The sequence below is a fragment of the Brassica napus genome, chromosome A3 (assembly GCF_020379485.1).
Source record: "Brassica napus cultivar Da-Ae chromosome A3, Da-Ae, whole genome shotgun sequence".
Classification (NCBI taxonomy): Eukaryota; Viridiplantae; Streptophyta; class Magnoliopsida; order Brassicales; family Brassicaceae; genus Brassica; species Brassica napus.
In genome coordinates, this window is record NC_063436.1 from 10,482,353 (window position 1) to 10,506,712 (window position 24,360).

Below are 24,360 nucleotides of genomic sequence, written 5' to 3' on the forward strand. Positions count from 1 at the left end.
CCTGCACAATAACAAAGGGAAAAAAACTTTTTTTTTTGTAACACACAAAGGGAAATAAACTATTTTGTCGATTTTTGGCTTATGTGACATGCCAGCCCATTCCCACCTATTTCTACGAGGGATGCAAGTGCATCATTGTCGTTCCTCTCTTTTCTTATTGTTGTTAATTTTTGTAATACTAAACAAATATAATACGATCTGACCCTCCTGAATAAACAAATGTTAACAGGTTTCACATGACAAACATGATATATATGCTTAGTTATATTTTAAGTATGAGTATGAGTATGAGTTAACTGTTATAACTCGATAAATCTTTTTGATCCACACATAATAGCCCAGCTAGGAGAATTTTAAATTGTAAGAGACCTATAAAGGTTTTAAACAATATTCAAGTATTGATATGTAAATGTGATTAGTGATATAATTAATTTTTATTTGTAAAATAAATTGGATCACTTTTAAAAACAATTTGTGTCGAGAGTTTTTAATAAGTTTCTCCAAATTTTTGAAATGAGAAGTCTCTTTTACTCTATTTTCAATATTTTACTAATAAGAAATTTTAGGATAAAACTTCTCCCCCACCGGCCCACCCACTCCCCCTCACTCTCGTCCAAGCTGGCATCGATGAGAAACAGAGAGAAGGCACCGATTACCTCCTCTCCCGGTTCTCCGCACGTGCGCCATCAACTCTCCACGTGCACCTCTCCCACAATTCTATTTGACAATTTACCAAAAAAACATAAATTTTATAATTAGTATATATATTCCGATCACCAAAACCATCCAAATCTATAAACTATTTATTTTCTAAATCGTAGCTGTTTGTAATCATATAAGCTTTTTTTGTGCACAACCATATAAGCTTTAGGACCTGTATTGTGTCTATACTTTGTCTCTTAAATTATAAGCTTCAGCCATTATACTCAGGACCCTCTCAAATTATATTAAGACTATTCAAAAAAAAAATTAACTATATATTTAAAAATATAATGAAATAATTTTAAAATTTATTAGTTTTCTTTATATATATTTGAGATTTCTCTTCTAATTATAAACTATAAATTTAAAAATCCGTTAAATTTTTAGAAATTTTAAATCAAATTTATGTATTTATTTTTAAAAAATATTTAAAAAAATTTAATTTTTAGATTTGAGTTCTATTTAACTGCTCCACTAGCACGTATAGACGTGCTATTAAACGGACCTGGTCCTGATTTTACTTAAGATGCCTATGTTAATTTTTTTTACCAAAACATATATGTCGAACCTATATAGAGCGTCCACATGCAAACGCAAGAAACCCACGAGCCTCTCGGCCAATGTCTATAGGTTATCTGCTGTATGCATTGTTGTTAACTATGTATGGTCAACTGTATATAACTTTGTAGTATATACAAACATTTGTTTTGTTTTTTTGAAAAGGCTTTCATATACAAACATTAGTTTTATTTATCAATTTACAGGATTTGCAGTAAAAGAAAAATAAATCAGCGTACATGAATTCATTATATATATATATATCGTATTATACGTGCAACACGGTTCAACAACTACAATTAAGTCAATAACAAACAATTCTCCAATCTTTTTCGAAAGTGAGATTATTTTACATTATATATTTATATAAAATATTTCATAATTCACCGGTTGAACTAGATTAATCTATTAGAGATGGGCGTTCAGACATATATTATAGTATTTCTCATATTTTTTGAATTTTCAAAAATTAAAATATATTAAAATATTATATATATAAATATTCATTAAACATTTAAATCTTTAATTGTTTTTCTCTATTGATAAAGATTTTCTATAAAATTTTCATATTGTTTGCTCAAATTTTTGAGAATTAATCTTCAATTCTATAAAAGTAATACAGAACATATAAATTTAAACAATATTTGACTGAATTGTTATCAAAAAGATATTTGACTGAATGCATAGCAAATAACCAAAATAGTATTTGAATTATATTTAGATTTTGAATATTTAAATAATTTTACTGTTTGCTATCCAATCATAACACCAAATCAGTATTTTCAATGTCAATTAACCTTTTTACCGGTTATAATATTTTCTCCAAAATATATACTTAAATGCATACAAAAATGGTAGTAGTATATAGTAATCTCAGTCATTCCAACGTGGACTCTTCCTCTCTCAATTACTACTAACTTGCTTTTTGGGTGCAACAACAATTAAAAAGTTAGAGAGAGAAGAGCCATTACCAAGAACACCACAGCACCACAAAAGCCTTCTCCTTTTTTATTTTTATTTCCAAGTCCATGTAAGAAAAAAGAAAGGATTACTCTTTGTTCCTTCTTTATATCAAAGTTCTTCTTTGGTGCAAACAAAAATTCAAGAATCTTTTTGTATACGATGAGAATCCGGAAACGACAAGTTCCTCTTCCTCTTTCGTCTCTATTACCTGTTCCTCTATCAGATCTCTACTTTAACAGGTCACCCACGACCACCACATCTCCATACTTTTGCGGCCAAGACAGAGACGGCGTTCTTGCTTCTCTTCTTCAGCTTCCGCCACCACCGGCGCCGGTTACTGATCGATTGATTCAAAGAGATGTGATTAGGAAGAATGAGAAGAAAGCTTTGGTGAGTTTTAGTGTACGTTGAGATTTAATTAGAAACATAACTTAGATTCTTGGGTGCAGTTTGTGTTGTCTGAACACCGTACTTTAATTTTATTTTTCTTACTTCTTTTTTTAAGTTTGTGTGTGGAAATAATTGGTTTAATTTACACTGGAGAGTAATTATTTCTCATTTGCAGATCTTATAAGAAGGAATCTCTAATTGCTCATCTTCATTTACTTTTTTCTTTCTAGAAGGATGAGGATGATGATGATGATGATGTAGACGTGAAGAGTAGTACTGATGCGTCTGGCAGGTAAGTGAATTCGATAAACATTATGAATCTTTTCTTCTACAATTCATTCCATTCTCTGTTATAACTTTGTGGGTGCAATTATTAATTAGATAATACAAAGTTTTTTTGGGGTGAATTTGGATCAAGATTTGTAGTACTAGAAAGCTTTTGTTATATGTGAATAATGTTTTGCAGATGAAATGATCGATGTTGGATCTATAATTCGAAAGTTGTAAATTCATATCGTCTTCATACGTTTGATATTATCACTTCTCACACCTTAAACATTTGAGAATACAAGAGTAGCAGTTAGCGATAATGAGTAACTCAATAATATTCTTAACATGCACCTCTCATGACGGTGCATGTTAGCATGGGATGCTTTTATACGAATGGTCCCCATATCGATCTATATCTTGTGTGCTCTCTATTATTATCTTCTTTTTTTTCTTGCACTCATGGATCGCTTTCATTTCTTTATATTAAATTTTTCTTTCTTCTTGCTTCAAACAATCGCAGCAAGAACCTTAATCCCCTAGGAGAATCCGACTCTTCAACACAAGGTAGGTACACACAGAGAGCTTAGCTTTATGTTTTTTTGGTTGCACCATTCACCGTTTGTATGTATATATATAACAGTTGTCGAGAAGAATGTTGTTACTTTGAGGAAGAGAAGAAGCTTTATAAGCTTCGAGGAACAAGGAGATGATGAGGAGGAAGAAGAAGCTAATCTTGGTAAAAAAGGGAAGAAGAGAGCCAAAAAGAGCGGTGCATTAGAGGAAGGATCACGGTGTAGCCGCGTTAACGGTAGAGGATGGAGATGTTGTCAGCAAACTCTTTATGGGTATTCTCTTTGTGAGCACCATCTTGGTAAAGGAAGGGTAAGGAGCATGAACAAGAGTGCAGGCCGTCGTGGCGGCGGCGAGAAAAAGGAGGTGGTGATGGAAGTGAAGAAGAAGAAGAGAGTGAAGCTTGGAATAGTAAAGGCGCGTTCCATAAGTAGTTTGCTTGGACAAACCAGCACAAGTAGTGGTAATGCTGATGTTGTGGTTTCTGCTGAGAGTGAGATAAGTGCACCTGCTGATCAGTTTGCTGCTTACGATAAGTAAGTCCGTCGATCAGCATTTACAGTTGTGTGTATATGTTTGTGTACATAATGACAATGGACATAGCTCTATGTTTATGAACACTGTGCCTGTCGATTGATCGAGGACTTGGCGTTTTCTCTTGATCATACAATATATATTTGGTGGATGTTTCCTTTTCATTAAGGTTTTCACAGTTGAACTTTAGATGCATAAATGGAATAGAATAGAATATGACCAAAAAATAAATAAAATAAAAAATGGTTTTTTAGATACCTTTTTCTAGAATTTAGCTAGTGTGAATAATACTAATAATTCATTGGCTTTTCTACTTTTTTAGCAGAATCATGAGAACTATTTTTCATTTTCAACCATAATTAGCCACGGTATTTTCAAAACTATAGTTGCAGCCTAAGCTTAGTGTGTACAAGGCAGGCCAATAATGGGAGTCTAATACCTTGAAAGTTGAATGTGTATGTAAGGCGCCGGGCCAGCGAGTAAAACAATTAATTTACATTTATAGATTCAATATAAAGTGCATGGTATATTTGCAGCTTTATAAATTTGGCTTTATAGTATTTTTTAGTATTGACATTGAACAAATTACAATACAAATTTACGATCCTAGAGGAATTCATATATTCTCAAAATTTACGTTTGGATCTACGATAAATTCATTTTTGTTGCATACGTAACATCTATTAAAATATACATTTTCTGACGTGCTTCATTATTCACGTAACATTTTTTTCTGTTTCAACTTTTATATTCATTATCAAATTTGAATTTCTAAGGAGTCTAGGAGTCGTTTTAATTTTTAATTTTTTTTATAGGAGTCGTTTTCATATACCAAAAAGATAAACAAAAATATTAGGGCTTCCGATCGATGATGTTGCATATGATATTAATTATTTAGTCCATTACATACTTGGTGAATGGTGACATGTGCAACATCTGATCTTGGTCGAAATTACAGTTTTTGCCTTTTTGGATAACACTTACACTGCCACCAATCTTCCAAGATTTGGATTTTGTTAAATCTGTCTAGCAGTTCAATCGATTTTTTTATTGTTATATATTTGATATATCATCACTGGTGTGATTATTCTTAACCTGACGTTCTGTGGAATGATTTAGAGCTAACTGATGTTTTTATAATGTCTCGTATATTGTATTTTGAAAAGATTCAATAATGGGGCTAGAAAGTGGGTACAACTCTAGTTTGGTGTATTGTGATTTGTTTGTTTATATTATGATGTATGATGGGGATTGATAACGTAGTTTATTAGGTAGGGCTTTGGTACTACATAAAAATTAGACTATTTTAGCTGAAAACATCAACATCCGTTATTACTTATTAGAAAGGATAAAAGCGTTCTCAACAACGCAACATAGAGTTAGTTACTTAAGTAAATGTCCCCATAAGGTTTATCAACGTAATGAATACACCTTTGTGTGTATGTTGCAACGATATCAATACTGTTTGGATTGGTTTGTTATTATCTTGTGCTTTTATTCAGGACAACCAACATTCTAACTGTAAAAAATTTAGAAAATATTAACCATCATGTTCACTATAATTTTATTGATTTACATTTCTTTGAAATTTTCCCATAATGGCTCCTTTAAGTTCAATATTGCCTTATACTAATATTTTTGTTAAGATGCGTGACTTTATTTTAAACTAAATCTCATTTGCCTAATTAAACTGAAAATTAAGTTCTATAATATGCCATTCTTCTATTAGGAAGAGAGAAAGTATTTGTTTTGGGTATTATATTAAAATTTATCTCAATCTAAAAACGAAAGAGTTATGTGTCTGCATAAAGCAAGTAAGACTATTGCCTACAATTTTGTGTTTTTATCACTAGAAGGGAATAAAATAAAAATCTCTGTTATGCCAAAAACACTCTGATATTGGCTTATTCGCTTGTAAATTTAATCTTTCTTTCTTGTTTACCAAAAAAATTAATCTTTCTTGTTCATTTTAGATAAACAAGTTACTTATTTCGTTGTAATTTGCCAAAAGGCTTACAAAGAAAAATGTCTGTTGTTGCAATTCGATATATAATTGTAATTAGCGGTTGATAGGAATCTAATGATTACACCTAATAATTAAACATGGATAAATTAAAAAGAGAATACTGTTGTGTAATAAACAAAACCAAAGTTAAAGAGATACGGTCAAACCTCAAGTAATTGACTTTCTAAAAGTCAACGCTGCTTCCTCCAACTTTCTGTAATTTTCATTATCAAAAACTACTAATATCCCACCAAATTGAACCTTAACAAAAATTAATCAACCAATCAAAACAACTCAGACTTGGAACAATTCAAAGTCAGAGAAACCTTATAAGCAGCATGATCCAAACTCGAAGAGACAAACTTCAAAGAAGTGATCAATGGAGTACAAACATTTTAGCCATCCACACACTCTAAAACTCCAACAGCTTCAGACAACTAAACCGTCAGATCCTTCACCAATCTGCTCAGGCTGTGAATCAGCCATCTCTGAATCTGCAACCGCATACATATGTTCAACATGTGACTTCAAACTCCATGAGCAATGTGGAAACGCAGTGCGTGGGATGAACCACCCTTCCCACGCAGGGCTCCACCACTTGACTCTAGTCCCTTACACCACTTACAGCGCTGGTACCTTCCTCTGCAGAGCCTGTGGCTGCACTGGAGGTAAAGGGTTCTCTTACTGTTGTCCTTTGTGTGACTTTGACCTCCATGTTCAATGCGCTCAGTTGCCTCAGGTTTTGGTTCATGACTCTCATCCTCGCCACAGTCTTCTTCTAGTTTACAACAGTGCTCCTCCTGATATGCCTTTTACTCAGTTTGGTTACGTGAATCAGCTTGTTTGCAATATCTGTAACGTGGGTATGGATGGTAGGTTTTGGTCTTATAACTGTTATGCTTGTAACTATCATGTTCATGCTTCATGTGCTGTGAATAAGCCCAAGCCAGTGGCTGCTTCTTCTACTGTTGAGAAGTGTGGGACAACAAGTGATGAAGGAGCAGCAGTGAGCGGTGAATCTGTTCCTGGTCAGGGTTTAGAGACAGAGCAGACGCAGCAACCAGCTGCAACAACAGAGCAAGTGGAAGATCCAGCTTTGAGGCAACAGCTTGAACTTCAAAGGCTTCAGCTTGAGCTAGATATGAGTTCTGCTCTTGCAAACATGATTGGCTCCTTCAATCTCAGTTCTTTCGTTTGAAGTGTCTTTGTAGTATTGCTATGTTGTTCTTCTCAGTTTGTTTGATGTGCTGCATTTACAAACTTGTGATTGTCTTTGTTCTTGTGTTCTGAAGTGCTCTCTGGTCTGAATAAAGTTTCTGTCGTTTGGTTTCTTGTTATTTATCTGAAAACCTTATATTAACAACTAACAATGACGTGGTGACTAATTAAACAAAGATTGATCAAAATATTTTGCATTAACATCTGAAGTTTTCCTTCTACAACTGGAGCAACTGAAACAGAAACACTTTGTTCAGACATACCATCTAAAAAGGAAACAACTATCTTCTGTCTTTTCTTTTAGCTTCTGTCCAAGGAGTCTCTCACATGGGCAGCATCAATTGTCCTTTCTTATAGTCAAACAATGAGTTGCAAAGTGATAAAAACATGGAAGAATGAAACAAATCCAGAAGCTGCTCCTGTAATCTGTGAGGAAACGCTTTCACATAAGCTTGAGCATAAAGACAAAGTCTCCATGAAGTAAAGCCATTCCGAGTATATATAATTAGATAGGAAGGATTGTAAAACCTCTGATTCATGGCTGCAAATGGTAATCAAGAGTAAAGGCACGAATATCAGAAGGACTACTTCCAGGCCTGAGAATGAATAAACCATAAGTGAAACCGTTAACAACATCTCTCAAACAATCACTCTACACACACAAGGGCATATTACTTGGAACGCACCTTTTGTTTATAGTACCATAGTGGAACTTTACTTTCCCCTTTTTAAGATCTTCCAAATACTGCCAACGAACAAAACCAAACCATGATATGCTTAGAAATCTAGTGAATCGAGACTACAGAGTAAGCGATTGTTATACTTACCAAGTTTAAGGTAACATATATAGATGAAAAAGCCAAGGAATCAAACGGTATCTCATCTAGTCCGAAAAGACGGCACTCTATTGACTCAGGACCAGGCGCAAAATCAAGATTCTTCAGTCTTGCCAAGAAGATAACATACGTCTGATCCAAACAACAGCCAGCCATTTATAAGTAAAAGTGATATGAAGATGGAAGAGAAGGATCACAAAATATGTTTTCACTTGGCCAATAAGAGGAATATCAAGTTGAGCAAAAGGTGAGATCACTTCCACAGTGGCTCCTGCTTCTTCCCAAGTCTCCCTCATTGCTCCTTCCGCAGCTGACTCTCCAACCTCTAGATAACCAGCAGGTAGAGTCCTGTGTACTCAAAAAAAGAACCAATCTTTTTACTCAAGTAAACAAACAACACAACAACACGAAGGCTTTGTAAATGGACTTACCATAGACCGTGTGAAGGTTGAATGTTACGTTTGCAAAGTAAAACCTTTTCTTCATGAACGATAAGACAACCTACAACCTGCAACTTTCTTCACATCAGAACCTTCCCTAACTCAAACAAGACACTCGTAGAAGCAAAACAATACCATCTTAGGATTCTGGTAAGCGATTTTGCCGCAATGTGTGCATATAGCTCGAAGCTTCTCTTCTCCGTCGGGAATCTCGTGCTTCGTAGGACCTCCACACCATTGACAGAACTTAATCTTACGAACATCTCCCTGAAACAACATTAAACCATTGAAGACGAGAACCCAAAAAGATAAGATCTTCTTTTTTTTCAAAGAGACGATGACTAGAGACTCTCACGGATGACTGAACAGAGACGAAAGTCTGAGACTTGGGAAGTGGGTCTGACCCGGATTGTGAGGAAGACATTCGGGTCGGGATGAAGGAGAGGATTCTACGAGGGGATGAGGAGAAAGTTGAGAGCTTGAGAGAGATGGTGGAGGAGGAGGAGGAGTTACGGGTTTTCGTTAATCTTTGGGAGATGATGGTTAACCCTGATGACCAACCCAAGATCTGAACGGCCTTAAGCATTATACGCACGGCTACGAGGACTGTTGTTCCTCCGTCGCTGGGAAAAAATCGATGATTCCGTCAGAAAGTTTTGACATTTTGGGAGAGAGGTGTGATGATTTGTCTTGTCGGATGAGAAGCGGAGAATCCGGTTTTATTATCCAAATAATTGGTTAAGACGAGCTAGAAAACCGGTTTAGTTTGACCCAGTTTATGACTAAATTAACCGGTTGAGACCGGGAGATATCACTGGTAGAAAAAAACGTTATTGTTATAAAATAACTTATAATTTTATAGTATAGAGAAATTTAATTAAGAGCGAAATTTTATACCCGCAGAAAGGAGATACTACTGATATAAGATAATAACGAGAGAGAATATGTTATAAGAGGAAGAAGAGATGGTGTATTACAATTGATCGAAACGATCGTTTATATAGAAGTGAAAAAGAGAAAGTTACTGTGTGTGCATAGTGACGGTGGGCTCCACATAGTAAATAACAATGCGAAAATGTCAAGTTTTGGTGCGTATTATTTTGACGTTGTTTTTCTTCACGTTTACAACACTCTCCCTTGGAGACCAGTGTCACTATCGCTTCTTGCTTAACGTCTTTGTTGCCTCGTTAAAAACCTTTCTAGGAAAACCCAATGGGAAAAACCATAGTAAGGTAAAAAGAGTACAACTACGTAAGCTCCCCCTCGAATGAGCAGTCATAGATCCTTCTGATGACGCATTCCAATGTTATGGACATGTTTTCTGAATACCGTAGTCGGAAGTGATTTTGTGAAAAGGTCGGCTGCATTGTCGCATGATCGGACATATCTTACTTCAATCTCTTTCTTTTTCACGAGCTCTTGAGTGTATGAGAAGAACTTTGGATGAATATGCTTCGTTCTATCACTTTTGATATATCCGTCCTTTGTTTGAGTAACACATGCTGCATTATCTTCATAGAGGATAGTTGGCTCTGTATTTCCGTCAATCCCACTGCTTGAACAGATGTGTCGGCTTATTGATCTTAGCCAAACACATTCTCTACTTGCTTCATGGAGTGCGATGATTTCAGCATGATTTGAAGAAGTAGCCACGAGCGTTTGTTTCTGAGAACGCCAAGATATAGCAGTGCCTCCAATCGTGAAAACATATCCCGTTTGCGATCGGGCTTTGTGTGGATCTGAAAGATATCCTGCATCTGCAAAACCAATCATTTGACCTTTTGAATCTTTAGGGTAAAATAAACCCAAATCAATGGTCCCTTGGAGGTAACGAAAAACATGTTTAATCCCATTCCAATGTCTCCGAGTTGGAGATGAGCTGAATCTTGCCAAAAGATTTACAGCAAATGATATATCAGGCCGTGTACAATTTGCAAGGTACATTAGCGCTCCAATTGCACTTAGATATGGTACTTCCGGACCAAGTATCTCTTCTTTCTCCTCAGGTGGTCGAAATGGATCACTTTCAATATTAAGTGACCTAACAACCATCGGGGTGCTAAGAGGAGTCGATTTATCCATGTTAAATCGTTTCAACACTCTTTTAGTGTATGTGGATTGATGCACAAATATACCATTTTGTGAATGCTCTATTTGTAGGCCAAGACAATATTGTGTTTGTCCAAGATCTTTCATCTCAAATTCTCCTTTGAGATAGTCTGATGCCTTTTGTATTTCCTTCTGAGTTCCGATAATGTTAAGATCATCAACATATACCGCGATTATTACAAATCCGGACATTGTTTTCTTAATGAAAACACATGGACATATAGGATCATTCACATATCCTTCTTTTGTTAAATGCTCACTGAGACGATTATACCACATACGTCCAGATTGCTTTAGCCCATATAATGATCTTTGCAATTTTATTGCACATAACTCTTTAGGTTTGGAATTTAATGCTTCTGGCATTTTAAAACCATCAGGAACTTTCATGTAGATATCAGTATCTAATGATCCATATAGATAAGCTGTAACAACATCCATGAGACGCATCTCTAGATTTTTATCAGCGGCTAGACTCATCAGAAATCTAAACGTGATTGCATCCATAACTGGAGAATATGTTTCTTCATAATCGATTCCAGGTCTTTGAGAAAAACCTTGAGCCACAAGACGAGCTTTGTATCTCGTAACCTCATTTTTCTCATTTCGTTTTCGAACGAAAACCCATTTATACCCGACTGGTCTCACATCTGCAGGTGTGAGTACAATAGATCCAAACACTTCTCGTTTATTAAGCGAATCAAGTTCAGCTTGTATTGCATCTTTCCATTGTTTCCAATCATGTCTCTTTTGACATTCATAAACAGATTTTGGTTCTGGATCATCGATTTCTTCATTTATTTCACTTGACACAATATATGAGAAAGCATCATCAACATCATCCTGTTCATTTCTATTCCATATCTTCTTATTATGGATGTAGTTGATAGAAATCTCATGATTCTTTTCTGACTCATGATGCTCTACTTTGTCAGTATCCTCATTATTTGTTTCTTCCAAAATATTTTCCGCTATTTTGGGTGTGTCATTTATTTCGACTTCCTTTTGTTTTCTAGGATTTTTATTCTTAGAACCAGTAGGTCTGCCACGCTTCAAGCGTGTTTTAAACTCTCGTGTATCGTCTGCCTTTCTTTGCTCATTTGTTATTTTGATACAAGCAGGAGCATTCGCGGCTGGTATATGAGATTTAGTTACCGTTTTGGTATCCGCAAATGCATCAGGTAGCTGATTAGCTATACTCTGTAAATGCATGATTCGTCGAACTTCTAGTTCAGACTCTTTAGTAGGAGGATCAAGATATTGTAACGAAGGTACACTCCATTTGATATCATTTTCTACATTTTTGTTTTCTCCCCCTAGAACTGGGAATACTTTCTCATCAAAGTGACAATCGGCGAAACGTGCCGTAAAGACGTCACCAGTTTGTGGTTCGAGATATCGTATAATTGATGGGGAATCACAACCAACATATATTCCCAATCTTCTTTGTGGTCCCATCTTTGTACGTTGTGGTGGTGCTACAGGCACATATACTGCACAACCAAATATTCTAAAATGGGAAATGTTTGGTTCTCGACCAAACGCTAACTGTAGTGGAGAATACTTATGGTATGCACTCGGTCTAATCCGAATAAGTGCTTCAGCATGCAAAATAGCATGTCCCCATACAGAGGTTGGAAGTTTTGATCTCATGATCAATGGTCTTGCAATCAAGTGCAGACGCTTAATTAAAGATTCAGCCAAACCATTTTGCGTATGAACATGAGCAACCGAATGTTCAACTTCAATTCCCGTTACCATACAATAGTCATTGAATGCTTGGGATGTGAATTCACCAGCGTTGTCTAGTCTAACTCTTTTAATAGTATAATCAGGAAACTCTGCTCGCAGTTTGATTATCTGAGCTAGAAATCTCGCAAATGCCATATTTCGAGAAGATAATAGACAAACGTGTGACCATCTACTGGATGCGTCAATTAATACCATAAAATAGTGGAATGGTCCACAAGGTGGGTGTATAGGTCCACATATATCGCCTTGAATTCTTTCAAGGAACTTTGGTGATTCTTTATCGATTTTGGTTGGCGATGGCCTTACGATCAATTTTCCTAGAGAACATGCAACACATGTCATTTTATTCCCTTGAGAAATCTCCTGGACTTTCAGTGAATGACCATGCGAACTTTCTATGATTTTACGCATCATTGTAGTGCCTGGGTGGCCGAGACGATCATGCCATAATGTGAACTCTTCTGGGTTCCGTTTTACCACAAGGTTTGATTCGATCTCATCGATATAAGTATGATGTAGTCCCGAAGGAAGTTCTGGAAACTTTTCCAATATGTGTTTTCTGCCACATTGCTCAGAAGTTACATACATGTATTTCTTTCCATCCTCAGTTGCAGACTGAGTGTCATATCCATGAAGATATATGTCTTTAAAACTCAACAAATTTCTTTTAGAACTCGGAGAATATAGAGCATTATTTATGGAAAATTTTGTTCCATTCGGTAACGTAAAGTTTGCTTTACCGGTTCCTTCAATCACGTCTGCAGGACCTGATATTGTATTGACGACAATTCTTGTCGGTTTTATATTAGAGAAATATCTCTTTTGTTTCAGAATAGTGTGTGTTGTTCCACTATCTGGTATACATATTTCACGAATCCGTTTCTTGGATTTTGCTCCATTAGTATTTCGATCCATTTCTGAAATTGTTATTAATAAAAGAAAAACATAAAATTCATTCATATAATAATCATATAAGGAAATACACAATAATTATACATTAAGGTGACGTTAAAACATCATTATTTGTTTAAAACAGGAAATGTAATAATTATACATGACAATACTGAAAATTATTCAATAGTTTTATTATAAGCATCTCAGTTCTCTTCAGGAGTAATCTAGTCCAGCTCATTTGCGAAGTCGGAGGCATCGAGGTACGATGTCCCTTCAAAGTTTTCAGTGAGGTTCACTTCTTTAGCTTTGCCTTTCGTGGACTCTTGATATAACTTACAAAGATGTGGAGGAGTACGACATGTACGGGACCAATGTCCTTTACAGCCACATCTGTAACACACTGTCTCACGCTTCTGGGTGGTATCCCCTTGAGTTTCTTTACCCTTAGAAACTTGTTCGGATCTAACCCACTTGTTAGATCCCTTCCATTTGGGATTGTAAGTTTTTCCACGTTTGTTGTTGAAACGACGACCATGACCTCGGTTGGTCTGGTTCCTCCTTTCCGAATTTTCTATCGCCGTAGCATTCACTTCAGGAAATGCCTTGGCTCCCGTAGGTCGGGAATTGTGGTTTTTGATCAGGAGCTCATTGTTCTTTTCAGCCAACATGAGCGCAACCATCAATTCAGAAAATCTTGTGTACCCGCATTTTCTGTATATTTCGGGCAGGAAGTGAAGCTGTTTGTGGAAAGTATTGTATGTTTTATTCATCATTTCTTCCTCAGAGACAGGGTTACCGCAATATTTCAGGAGTGAAACTATCCTCAGGACAGCGGAATTGTAATCCTCAACCTTTTGAAAATCTTGGAACCTCAAGTTTTTCCACTCTTCTAGAGCGTGAGGGAGGTTGACTTGTCTCTGGTTATCAAACCTTTCTTTTAAAGCTTGCCACAGTTCAGCTGGGTCTTCGACGCTTGCATAGTCGTGCGTTAGATTCTCATCTAAATGCTTCTTCAGGAAGATTATCGCCTCGGCTATATGCTCGGGCGGCGATTTGTTACCGATTACAATCGTTTCGGTTATCTTTTTCATCACCAGATATGGTTTCACGTTCGTGACCCATCCGACGTAGTTTTCGCCAGTTATTTTGAGAGCCGGGAACTGAAGTTTCTCGATGTTTGCCATTTGTATTTCTAAACACAAAATAATATGTTTTATTAGAATTTCGTACTTTTAGAACGAACCATTTATATTAATAATACACGCAATTACAAGAAGAAACAATGCATAGAAAAGTAAACCGACATTAAGCGTAAATTGTTCAGGAGCAAATTCTCCAATAAAAAGACCGGCCATAGAAGCAAAAATTAAAATTGCACATAAAACCAAAAATATGCGAATCATCTTTCTTGCAATGAAAAACCGGAATGTGGCGATTTGAAAATATTTGAGAGAAGATGAAATATTTTGGATGAAGTAAATGAGTGAAGAATGAGTATATTTATAGATGAAAATACTGTTCATAGCCGTTTGAAAAGGGTAAAAATTTTGAAATTTTTTCTTTGTGACCGTTGGGATTAAATCGTATGAACTGAAAATTATTCTGAAAATACTGTAATAATCAGTCAACCAAATTCCGTAAATTTCATAATATTTTATATAGGTGACCAAACATTTATATAATAACAATAATATAATAAACAAATAAATATCAATCATATTATGGTGATAGAAAAATTATAAGATTAAATAAATTAGGCGGCGGCACAGCCAAGCCAATAATTATAGTGTAATTAGCAATCAAGGTTTATTAACGAGGCGACATACCGCCCGCATTAATATAGATAAATAATAATAATTAAAACAACCACTATAAAATTATAGATAATAATATAGGCGGTATACCGGCCATTATAGCAGAGTAAATATGATACATATAAGTTTTACCGAATCGCAGAGTGATCGTGCTGATAACGTGTTATAAAGTAACTTATAATTTTATAGTATAGAGAAATTTAATTAAGAGCGAAATTTTATACCCGCAGAAAGGAGATACTACTGATATAAGATAATAACGAGAGAGAATATGTTATAAGAGGAAGAAGAGATGGTGTATTACAATTGATCGAAACGATCGTTTATATAGAAGTGAAAAAGAGAAAGTTACTGTGTGTGCATAGTGACGGTGGGCTCCACATAGTAAATAACAATGCGAAAATGTCAAGTTTTGGTGCGTATTATTTTGACGTTGTTTTTCTTCACGTTTACAACAGTTATAATAAAAACATGAATGAGCAGAGGGCAAAAAAACAGAGTTATGCTTACTTTGCTGTTGTTGTATACGGTATTTTTTTGGTAAAATGATAAAAAAAAATTATCGAAATAGTGTTAAGTTGTATCATCTAACTTGAAACTCTTCGAATGAGCAGAGGCAAAATGATAAAAAAAAAATTACCAAAATAGTGTCAAGTTGTGACATCGAACTTGAATACGATATATATTTGGATAAACAGAACTTGGGTTCACCCCTACGGTGGACCCTCTAATTCACCACAATCTTTAACACCAATCAAATTGCCACATAAAATTAATAAAAAAAAGATTCTAAATTATTTTTTTTTAAAGAAAATAGGTTAGACAAAAGAAAAATCACGACACTTGTTAACGCCGTCAATGCTTCTTCTTCTTCATCGCCTACAGAGAAGATAGAAGCTTTGATTTTAACAGAGATAAGTCTGGCTTTAAACTGAATGGGTTGTTTCTAAAGTCTGGCTTTAAACTCTTCGGTTGTTTGGACTAGAGGATAAGTTCTGATTGATCACTGATTTTACAAGCTCTTTCTTTACGTCTCCGTTATGTGTTCTAAACAAACCATTAAGCAAAAAAAAGCTAAGCTTTTGACCTCAGTGCTTAAAAATATTCCAATGTTGTCGCATGTGTCGAACAAGAGATTTCATCTCTTCAGCTGGAGGTAAATAACTTATATCATGGACATAAGTTTTCTTTACGGTTCTATTGACATTGTCAAGTCACAATCATGAGAAGTAGACTAGTTAAAAAAAAGAGAAGTAGACTAGTTGCAGAAATCAAGAAAACAACTAAAACTAGAAAAACGAGGCAAGTAGATTTGTGCTTTACTGCCTTGTGTTATGAAAGGTGCAACCAAAACTATCAGACAATCAAATGGCACCAAGGAAACAAGGCAAAGTGATTAAGGATTTCCAGAAACAATCGGCACAGGTAGACTTGACGGTAAAACAAAACATCTCTTTGATCTCAAGAGCTTAGTTTATCTGATTTAGATTCTTTCTATCAGACAATCAAATGTTAGTTGGTTTGTTATATGCTGTGTGTTGCAGATATAGATGCTCTCAGAGGCAATTGATTAAACGGTTGACAAAGATGAGGCTGAAGAAGAAACAGAAGACCTTGCCAACCAGGTTCTTGATGAGATTGGTGTTGGAGTTGCATCTCAGGTTAGCTTTCTCTCTGCGAATGAGGTCGTTTCGGATTTTTTTCTCCCTCAGGTTTAGTCAAAGACTAATAAAATTTGTCTTTTTGTTTATTTGTTTGAACAGTTATCATCAGTTCCAAAAGGTCGGATCGGTACAAAAAACCGCAGCTCCTCCTGCTACTACTACCAACAGGTAATGTCTGCGCTCATGTTTGGTCACTGTAAGTTAATCGAACTTTGAAAACTTATAAAACTCTTGCATAAATTCAAAACTTGCAGCTCTGAATAGGATGAGCTTGAAAAAAGGTTGGCTTCACTGCGAAAAATCTGAGAGTCAGCTATATATGCATGATGTATAATCTCACAGTTCATTCATTGGATCAGGTTGTGTATCTCTACGGCTGCATTCTCGGTGTCAGTTAACGGGAGTCTGGAGGGCTTTTTCACAAGTGCCAGAGGAATACGCCAAGGTTGTTCTCTCTCACCATACCTGTACGTCATTCTCAGTAATGTTCTTTCGAAACTATTGAATGAGGCAGCAGAAGCAGGCGAATTTGACTACCACCCACAGTGTCAGGGGGTTCAGCTTACGCATCTCAGTTTTGCCGATGACATACTGGTTTTCACCAATGGCACGCCAGAGTCGCTCTTGGGAATCATTGGAGTCATGAACCGATTTGCACGCATGTCAGGTTTGCGCATCAATGTAGCTAAATCTTCACTCTATGCTTCCGGAAATAATCTGAATCCACTTCTAGACGCGGCAGCGGCTTTGAGTATTGGAGTTGGAACGTTGCCTATCCGTTATTTGGGCATGCCACTGACTACGAAATCTCTTACTAGTCATGACTATGAGCCACTGATAGACAAGATTCGAGGGAGGATGCTTAGCTGGTCTAACAGAGCTCTCTCATTTGCAGGCAGATTACAACTTATAAAATCAGTCATCTCTAGTACTGTTAATTTTTGGAGTTCTGCATTCATCTTACCTGCCAAGTGTCTTGACACTATTGAGAGTATGTGTAGCGCTTTTCTATGGTCTGGATCGCCTACACAAACTCACAAGGCAAAGGTGAGCTGGGAGGATCTTTGTTTTCCGAAGGAGGAGGGGGGACTAGGGATCCGAAAGTTGCGGGATTCAGCCAAGGCATTTGCTATGAAGCTCATATGGCGAATATTCACTCAATCGTCATCTCTCTGGGTAAGCTGGGTAACGCATTATCTCCTCAAGTATAATTCTTTCTGGGATGTTAGAGATGATTCTAAAGGTTCCTGGATATGGAGGAAATTGCTGAAGTTAAGGAATGAGGCATATGATTTTCTTAGAATTGACATTAGAGACGGCCAGAAATGCCACTTTTGGTTTGATAACTGGACGGAGAAGGGACGTTTGATCGATATCACAGGCGCAACTGGAACCACTTATCTTGGAGTTTTACGACATGCTCGAGTAAGTGATGCTGTGAACATGGAGGGTTGGGCCGTCAGAGGGCAGAGATGTCGACGTTTTCAGGAGCTATATCGCAGCATCTTGGCAATCACTCCTCCTAAACCTGAGAATGGTACTGATATAGTACTATGGAAGAATGGGGAGGATGATTACTTGCCTACATTCTCAGCATCAAGAACTTGGGATCAAGTGCGGGTTAAAAGAGATAAAGTTCCTTGGAGCAAAGTGGTTTGGTTGCCACAAGGCGTTCCAAGGTACGCCTTCATCCTTTGGTTAGCTATCAAGAACAGATTGTCTACAGGGGATAGAATGAGACAGTGGGGGATGATGCAGGGATGTGTGTTCTGTGGAGAAAGAGACGAGACTAGAGATCATCTTTATTTTTCCTGTCCATATTCATACACAGTTTGGGAAGTGCTTGCACGCCGGCTTGTTGGAAATGGAATCAATCCAGATTGGCAGTGGACCATTACTCGACTGCAGCGTATGACCGATAAGAGATTGGATACCATACTTGCAAGAATGTTATTCCAGAGTACAGTCTATCATGTATGGAGGGAGAGGAATGCTAGGCGCCACCAACAGCCTGGTATGAGTACTGATCAGATGAGAAGAAGGATTGACAAAGCCATGAGAAATAGGATTGTCTCCCTTCGATATAAACCGGACCACAAATACGGAGGACTATTAACGCGATGGTTCGAGGCCACTCTCTAGATCAGATCATTCTTTATTTATCATACCATAGCATAGAGGAAACTTAGTTCAATATTTGTACCTTGTACATAACATTATTTCCCGATGGATCAATAAATTTTAAATTTCATCAAAAAAAAAAAACAGTTTCCATTTTCTTTCTGTTTACAGTGTTTGACAGAGATTGTGTTAATCATGTCTTCTTTGAGACAACTAACTTATTACCTTCCTCTTCGCTAAATAATATAAAGATGTTGTCGTGAACGTTGCCACTTCCCGAGATCATAATAATAGAGAACTTTAGTGTATCATTACGAAAGTAAGAAATAACTTCATACCAAAAAAAAAAAAAGTAAGAAATAATTATTTGGAAGTTGTTTCCTGCTATCAAATTTCAAGAGAATTCTCAAAACCTAAGGCCATCCGCATTGAGGGTTTTAAACCCAGGTTCACACGCTTTCCAAAACAAAAAATGTGAACTCAGAGTCTTGCAAGTTCATGCGTAAGAGGCGGGTTCACAGCTATTTCGTGGGCCCCACGACGCGTGGCGGCCCACGATTGGTTGGGCTTTTTTTTTTTTAATAAATCAAATGAAAAAAAGAAAATAATAATAAAAAATTAAATTGGTGAACCCCTCCTAAGTTTCACTAATACAGATGCCCTAAGAGATAAAACAAATATCACGTTCTTTTCCTTCGTTAACGGCATGTTCTTTTTTTTTTCTTTAAGCTATTTTCCTTTTTTTCTTTTTAGTTTTATTTTCTTTTTTTTTACTAGTCCTATGTGGCATTTTGATTGGTGTTAACAATTGTGGTGAATTAGAGGGTTTACCCATAGGGAGTGAACCCAAGTTTTGTTCTACTTGAATGCATATAAATTATGGAATGCTTCAAACCATACCCAATATTTTTTTATACATATAAATTATAACAATTAATTAATGTTTTATTTTTACTTATTAGTATGGTTTGAAGCGATGACAAAAAAAAAGGTATAGTTTGAAGCATTCCATAATTTATATATATAAAAAACAAATACAACGTTACTATAAAAATAATATGTTTTTATATTACTTTTAATTTTGGATATAAGAAATTTGATTAGTCTACTTAGTCATTTTGTAGGTATACTGAGTGACATATATTTCTTTGAATTACAACATAGTTTCTTTTTTTCTTTTTTGAAGCCAAATATGATTAGTTTTATTGATCGCATTAGTTCAGTTTTTATCTTAGATGTGTAAGTATATTTTCACAATATTTATAACAATATTGTATATTAATTCTCTAAGAAATATTAAATATATAAAGTGATAAATAGAAGTTGTATAAAAATAACTTAAATTTTGAAAGCGAAAGAATGCATATCAATATTTATATAATCTAATTAAACTATTTTGTAAGCTTTAAGTAATGTTATACCGTAGATTTATATAAGGTAAACTGAAAAATTATTGTAATCTTAGACATAATAATTTGTATTTGCTTATGTACTGTTTATAACAAAGTACTAGATTTTGATCCGCGCTTTTAAAGCACGGGTTTATTTTTTATTTTTTTCAATTGACAAATATTTAGTAAATGTCATATTTTTATATTTGTGTTTTATTTTATAAAATTCATTTAAAATGACTATTTATGCTTAAAAAATTAAACTTTATTTCTTTAATGAATTAAATTGGTATAATTCTGATAAATTAATTTTATTATGTGGTTAATATTTTAATAAAAAAATTATATACTTTTAATAAAGATTTATACTTTTCAATAAAAAATTCAATTTTTTTAATGAATGTTTAAATTATATTAAGCAAAAAAATTAAGGAGAGTTGAAAAAAAAATATTTGAACTTGGACTCAATGGCCTATAGGAAAAAAAATGTGAGAATTGAATATGATTTCTTAATCAGCCCAATTGGCCCAAGAGAGTTCTGTTGTGGGCTGGATCAAAAAAAAAACGACCAAATATAGATGTGTTATTAAATTACTTGATTACCCTTAATGAAACATGCAATGTTAGTAAAGAAAAGGGTAGGCTAAGGTAAAAAGACAATAGGATCATGCTTTAATAGTATATATATTAATCTATGTTCTGTTTTTTTGCACTCCCTCCCAATCCTCAGTTTAGAGGGGGTGTGCGTTTTGTTTGGAGGTGTTTTGTACTTCTTGGATTTGATATAAAACCAGCATAAAAAAACTAAGATAAAATGAGTACTTATTCGATTTTGGAATCTTGTTGAGATTACACTAACATAGTAAAATATTTTTCTTGGTAAAATACATAGTAAAATATTATTGGTAACATTTCGGATCATAAGCGAGATAAAGCATCTGTTTAGGCTAGAAAAATGTTTCTAGCTATATTTTTCCAAGCTATTACGATTTTTTTTAAGAAATTGATACAAATACCACATTCATAGTACCAATTTTCATGTTTACACTAATCACTTTTATCTTCACCTTTAGGTAAAAGATACGTATATCCTTATGGTTAACTAATTTAGACTTAGAGTTTAGAGTTGAGGGATGGAGTATGGTTTTTGGAATGTGAAATTTATGATTCTAATAAATTTATAATTAAAAATATTTTAAAAAAATTTAAAAATAGTTTCAAACATAATTTTTGATTTTTAAAAAGAAATTTTGAAAAACATAAAAAAATTCGGAAAAAATTCAAATTTGTAAAAGAGAAATAACCTAGGATATCATTAAAAAGTTTATGTCACAAATATACACTCTAAGGATCAAAATGACCAATTATTAAAGAGATAAATATACACTTATACCCGTAGGGTTAACTAATCCAAACCTTAGGGTTTAGAGTTAATGATGGATATTTGGGATTAAGATTTAAAATTTTATAAAATAAAAAATAAATAAAGTTTTGAAAAATAGTTTCAAAAAGTATATTTGAATTACAAAAAAAATTGACATAATTCAAATTAAAAAACATATAATCTAAAAATATATAAAAAATTATTATTATTTTTTTAAATTTTTTTAAATTTTTTATTTATTTTTTATATATCTAGGGTATTAATGAAACATTTTGGTCATTTTACTCCTTGTGGTCTATTTATGTGATCAAAACCATAAAATGGTCTATTTAGGAGAATTTTCCTTTGCAAAAGTATAATTCAAAAATATGAAAAAAAATTTATTTTTTTATATTTTTTATTTATCTCAATAATGATTTATTATATATATAGATAACAAAGGTATAAGAGTCTTTTGTCATTTAATGAAGAATATATTTTTGAAAATGTCATTTTAATGGTGGTAAAATAAAAAGTGATGTCATAAAAGTGGTAAACATAAAAAAATTTCCTTTCTTTGTTTTCTCCCAGCTGCTTATGTGCATCATTGTTTTCTTTTTTCTTTTTGATTCTGCTCAAACTGGTGTTTGGATGTACATCTACATTAACATGTATTCCAAAACCCAAAATATCAGCATAAGAGTATCTCCAAAAGAAATTTCATAACTTCAAATATATAGTTTTTCACTCTCTAAGAGCATTTCCAAAAATAATCTCTATTTTGAAGTTTCAAAACTATATTTGAAGTTTAAAGTTTTTTTTCTCTAAAAACAAAACTTCAAAACTATTTGTATTTTATAATATGATCCTTATATTTCTCATAACTAAATTGAAGTCATAAAACTTTTGTAAATAACTAACAAATATATAAAAATATTACAACAATATTAATTAATAAAATATTCTATTAAAATTTTAAAAAATTAAATAAACATAACTTAATATATATTAAACTTAAAAAATACCATATTATTCCAAAAAATGATTTTCGTAATGCATATATGATATATTAGTGCATTTTGAAGTAAAAATGGCTCTCCGCATTTTGACTTTGTAGATTACGAACTAAAATTTGTTAAAATCGGGTGATTTTGATACTTGTAAATACATTAGTTCAGAATAAGAAAGTTAAAGAGAAACATAAAATATTGTTAAAATACTAATTTCTTTTCGATGATATTGATACTCGTGAATATATTCGATATGAACAAAGAAAATATTTTACGAAAAAGACATCAAAAACAACAACAACAACCATCTTCAGTTACACAAAAAAATTTAGACAATATTTGAAAATTTTGAAAGTTCCGGATTAAACTTACTTGACTATTAGTATGTGTAATAGTTATGTCTTCATATAATTTTTAAAAATATTTTTTGTTAAGTTTCTTTTGTATATTATTGTTGTCTAAATTTAGTTCAGAATATTTTAAATATTATTTTAAAGTTTTATTTAATTTTATGTGTAAAAATTAAATTCTGTAAAGAAATTTAAAATATTTACGAGATATATTTTTTAAGAATTAAAATAATAAACGAGAAAATATTTATGAATCTTAAATGTGATGTGTAATTGTATGGACCAAAATATAAATAAAAATATGAAACTTCAAATTTAAAGTTTTGAGTAGTGAAACTTCGAATATAAAGTTTCACTCCTCAAAACTTCAAGTTCTGTTTTGAAAAACAAAAAATTCCATAATTATATTTACTTATGTACTTATGTACTGTTTATTGCAATCTTAAACATAATAATTTATATTTACTTATGTACTGTTTATAACAAAGTATATTAAACTATGTTCTGTTTTTTTTTTCACTCCCTCCCAATCCTCAGTCAGTCAGTTGAGAGGTGTGTGCGTTTTGATTGGAGGTGTTTTGTACTTCTTGGATTTGATATAAAACCAACATAAAAAACTAAGATAAAATGAGTATTTATTCGATTTTGGAATCTTATTGAGATTACACTAACATAGTAAAATACTAGGGTCGGTCCGGGCTACGCCCGGGATTTTTATTTAAATTTTAGTTTTAATTATGTATTTAAAAAATTCTTAAAACTTGTTGTCTCGATTAAAGTAGTAAATGCTAATAGTTTTGGGTGTCTAGAGTCTCGATTGTGCTGGTATGCTCAAGACTGGGGTGGAGTGTACTAACAATGTGTGACACTTAAAGTTCTAATTACGTAATAACCTCCAGATCTGTTAACAACAATGATATTTTAGGAAGAGTTGAAAGAAGACCGAGGCTGTGTGTTCAAAGGTGGTTCTTTCATGCTTGTACTTGAGTATGGTGGGTGCCATTTTGTTGTCTTTCTAATTGTATGTGGATTGTATTTTGTTAAGTTAAAAAGTATTTTTAAAATAGGCGTTACGATAAATGATTGCATTAATTGTTTAATTGGAAGACATAGTTAAAGATGATGCAACAAATATATATGTTATCGAAAATGAGTATGCTAATGTCTGCAATGATTTTGATGACTTTCATGGTTATTATCTTGGTTCCAATAAAACTTATGCACTTCTTGATTTTTTTTGTAATAGTAGTGGCAAATGCTTGCATGTGTTTTCCATGTTAATGATGAAATAATCTGAATTGATTTAGTTTTAATTCATTTTTAGTTCACAAAATTATTAAATTAGTGATTTGGTTAAAAGGTCTTCCATTAAAAATGAAATACAAAGTTATATTAAAAACAATCTA

The 24,360-nt window shown here is 33.8% G+C and overlaps 3 protein-coding genes across 5 annotated transcripts; 2 read left to right on the forward strand and 1 right to left on the reverse strand.

Moving 5' to 3' along the window:
* The first annotated feature begins 2,154 nt into the window (after positions 1 to 2,154).
* Positions 2,155 to 4,151, forward strand: LOC106428174. 3 transcript variants are annotated; one of them, XM_013868925.3, is made up of 4 exons: positions 2,155 to 2,613; positions 2,844 to 2,905; positions 3,404 to 3,447; positions 3,524 to 4,151. In XM_013868925.3, exons 1-4 carry the CDS (start codon positions 2,383 to 2,385, stop codon positions 3,991 to 3,993), a joined length of 807 nt encoding a protein of 268 aa, XP_013724379.2. In that variant the 5' UTR covers positions 2,155 to 2,382; the 3' UTR covers positions 3,994 to 4,151. The 3 variants fall into 3 exon arrangements, with proteins under 3 accessions (XP_013724379.2, XP_013724380.2, XP_013724381.2); XM_013868926.3 differs by having other exon boundaries at positions 2,157 to 2,613; positions 2,847 to 2,905; XM_013868927.3 differs by having other exon boundaries at positions 2,157 to 2,613; positions 2,853 to 2,905.
* A 1,595-nt stretch (positions 4,152 to 5,746) lies between these two features.
* On the forward strand, positions 5,747 to 7,314 carry LOC106428150. The gene has a single exon (XM_013868898.3). The coding sequence runs from the start codon at positions 6,372 to 6,374 to the stop codon at positions 7,188 to 7,190; it is 819 nt and encodes a 272-aa protein (XP_013724352.1). The 5' UTR covers positions 5,747 to 6,371; the 3' UTR covers positions 7,191 to 7,314.
* A 74-nt stretch (positions 7,315 to 7,388) lies between these two features.
* LOC106428102 (nudix hydrolase 23, chloroplastic) lies at positions 7,389 to 9,193 on the reverse strand. Its single transcript, XM_013868848.3, has 8 exons — positions 8,842 to 9,193; positions 8,622 to 8,753; positions 8,478 to 8,554; positions 8,259 to 8,394; positions 8,038 to 8,178; positions 7,897 to 7,955; positions 7,739 to 7,806; positions 7,389 to 7,636 (listed from the first exon to the last, which is right to left on the reverse strand). Exons 1-7 carry the CDS (start codon positions 9,070 to 9,072, stop codon positions 7,746 to 7,748), a joined length of 837 nt encoding a protein of 278 aa, XP_013724302.1. The 5' UTR covers positions 9,073 to 9,193; the 3' UTR covers positions 7,389 to 7,636; positions 7,739 to 7,745.
* Between the last annotated feature and the right edge of the window lie 15,167 nt (positions 9,194 to 24,360).

Coding starts and splice junctions, on each gene's coding strand:
- LOC106428174 (XM_013868925.3), top strand. CDS start 2,383: ATGAGAATCCGGAAACGACAAGTTCCTCTTCCTCTTTCGTCTCTATTA. Junction 2,906..3,403: donor AGTACTGATGCGTCTGGCAG/GTAAGTGAATTC, acceptor AAACAATCGCAG/CAAGAACCTTAATCCCCTAG. Junction 3,448..3,523: donor ATCCGACTCTTCAACACAAG/GTAGGTACACAC, acceptor TATATATAACAG/TTGTCGAGAAGAATGTTGTT.
- LOC106428150 (XM_013868898.3), top strand. CDS start 6,372: ATGGAGTACAAACATTTTAGCCATCCACACACTCTAAAACTCCAACAG.
- LOC106428102 (XM_013868848.3), bottom strand. CDS start 9,072: ATGCTTAAGGCCGTTCAGATCTTGGGTTGGTCATCAGGGTTAACCATC. Junction 8,754..8,841: donor TCGTCTCTGTTCAGTCATCC/GTGAGAGTCTCT, acceptor ATGTTGTTTCAG/GGAGATGTTCGTAAGATTAA. Junction 8,395..8,477: donor CAACCTTCACACGGTCTATG/GTAAGTCCATTT, acceptor TTGAGTACACAG/GACTCTACCTGCTGGTTATC.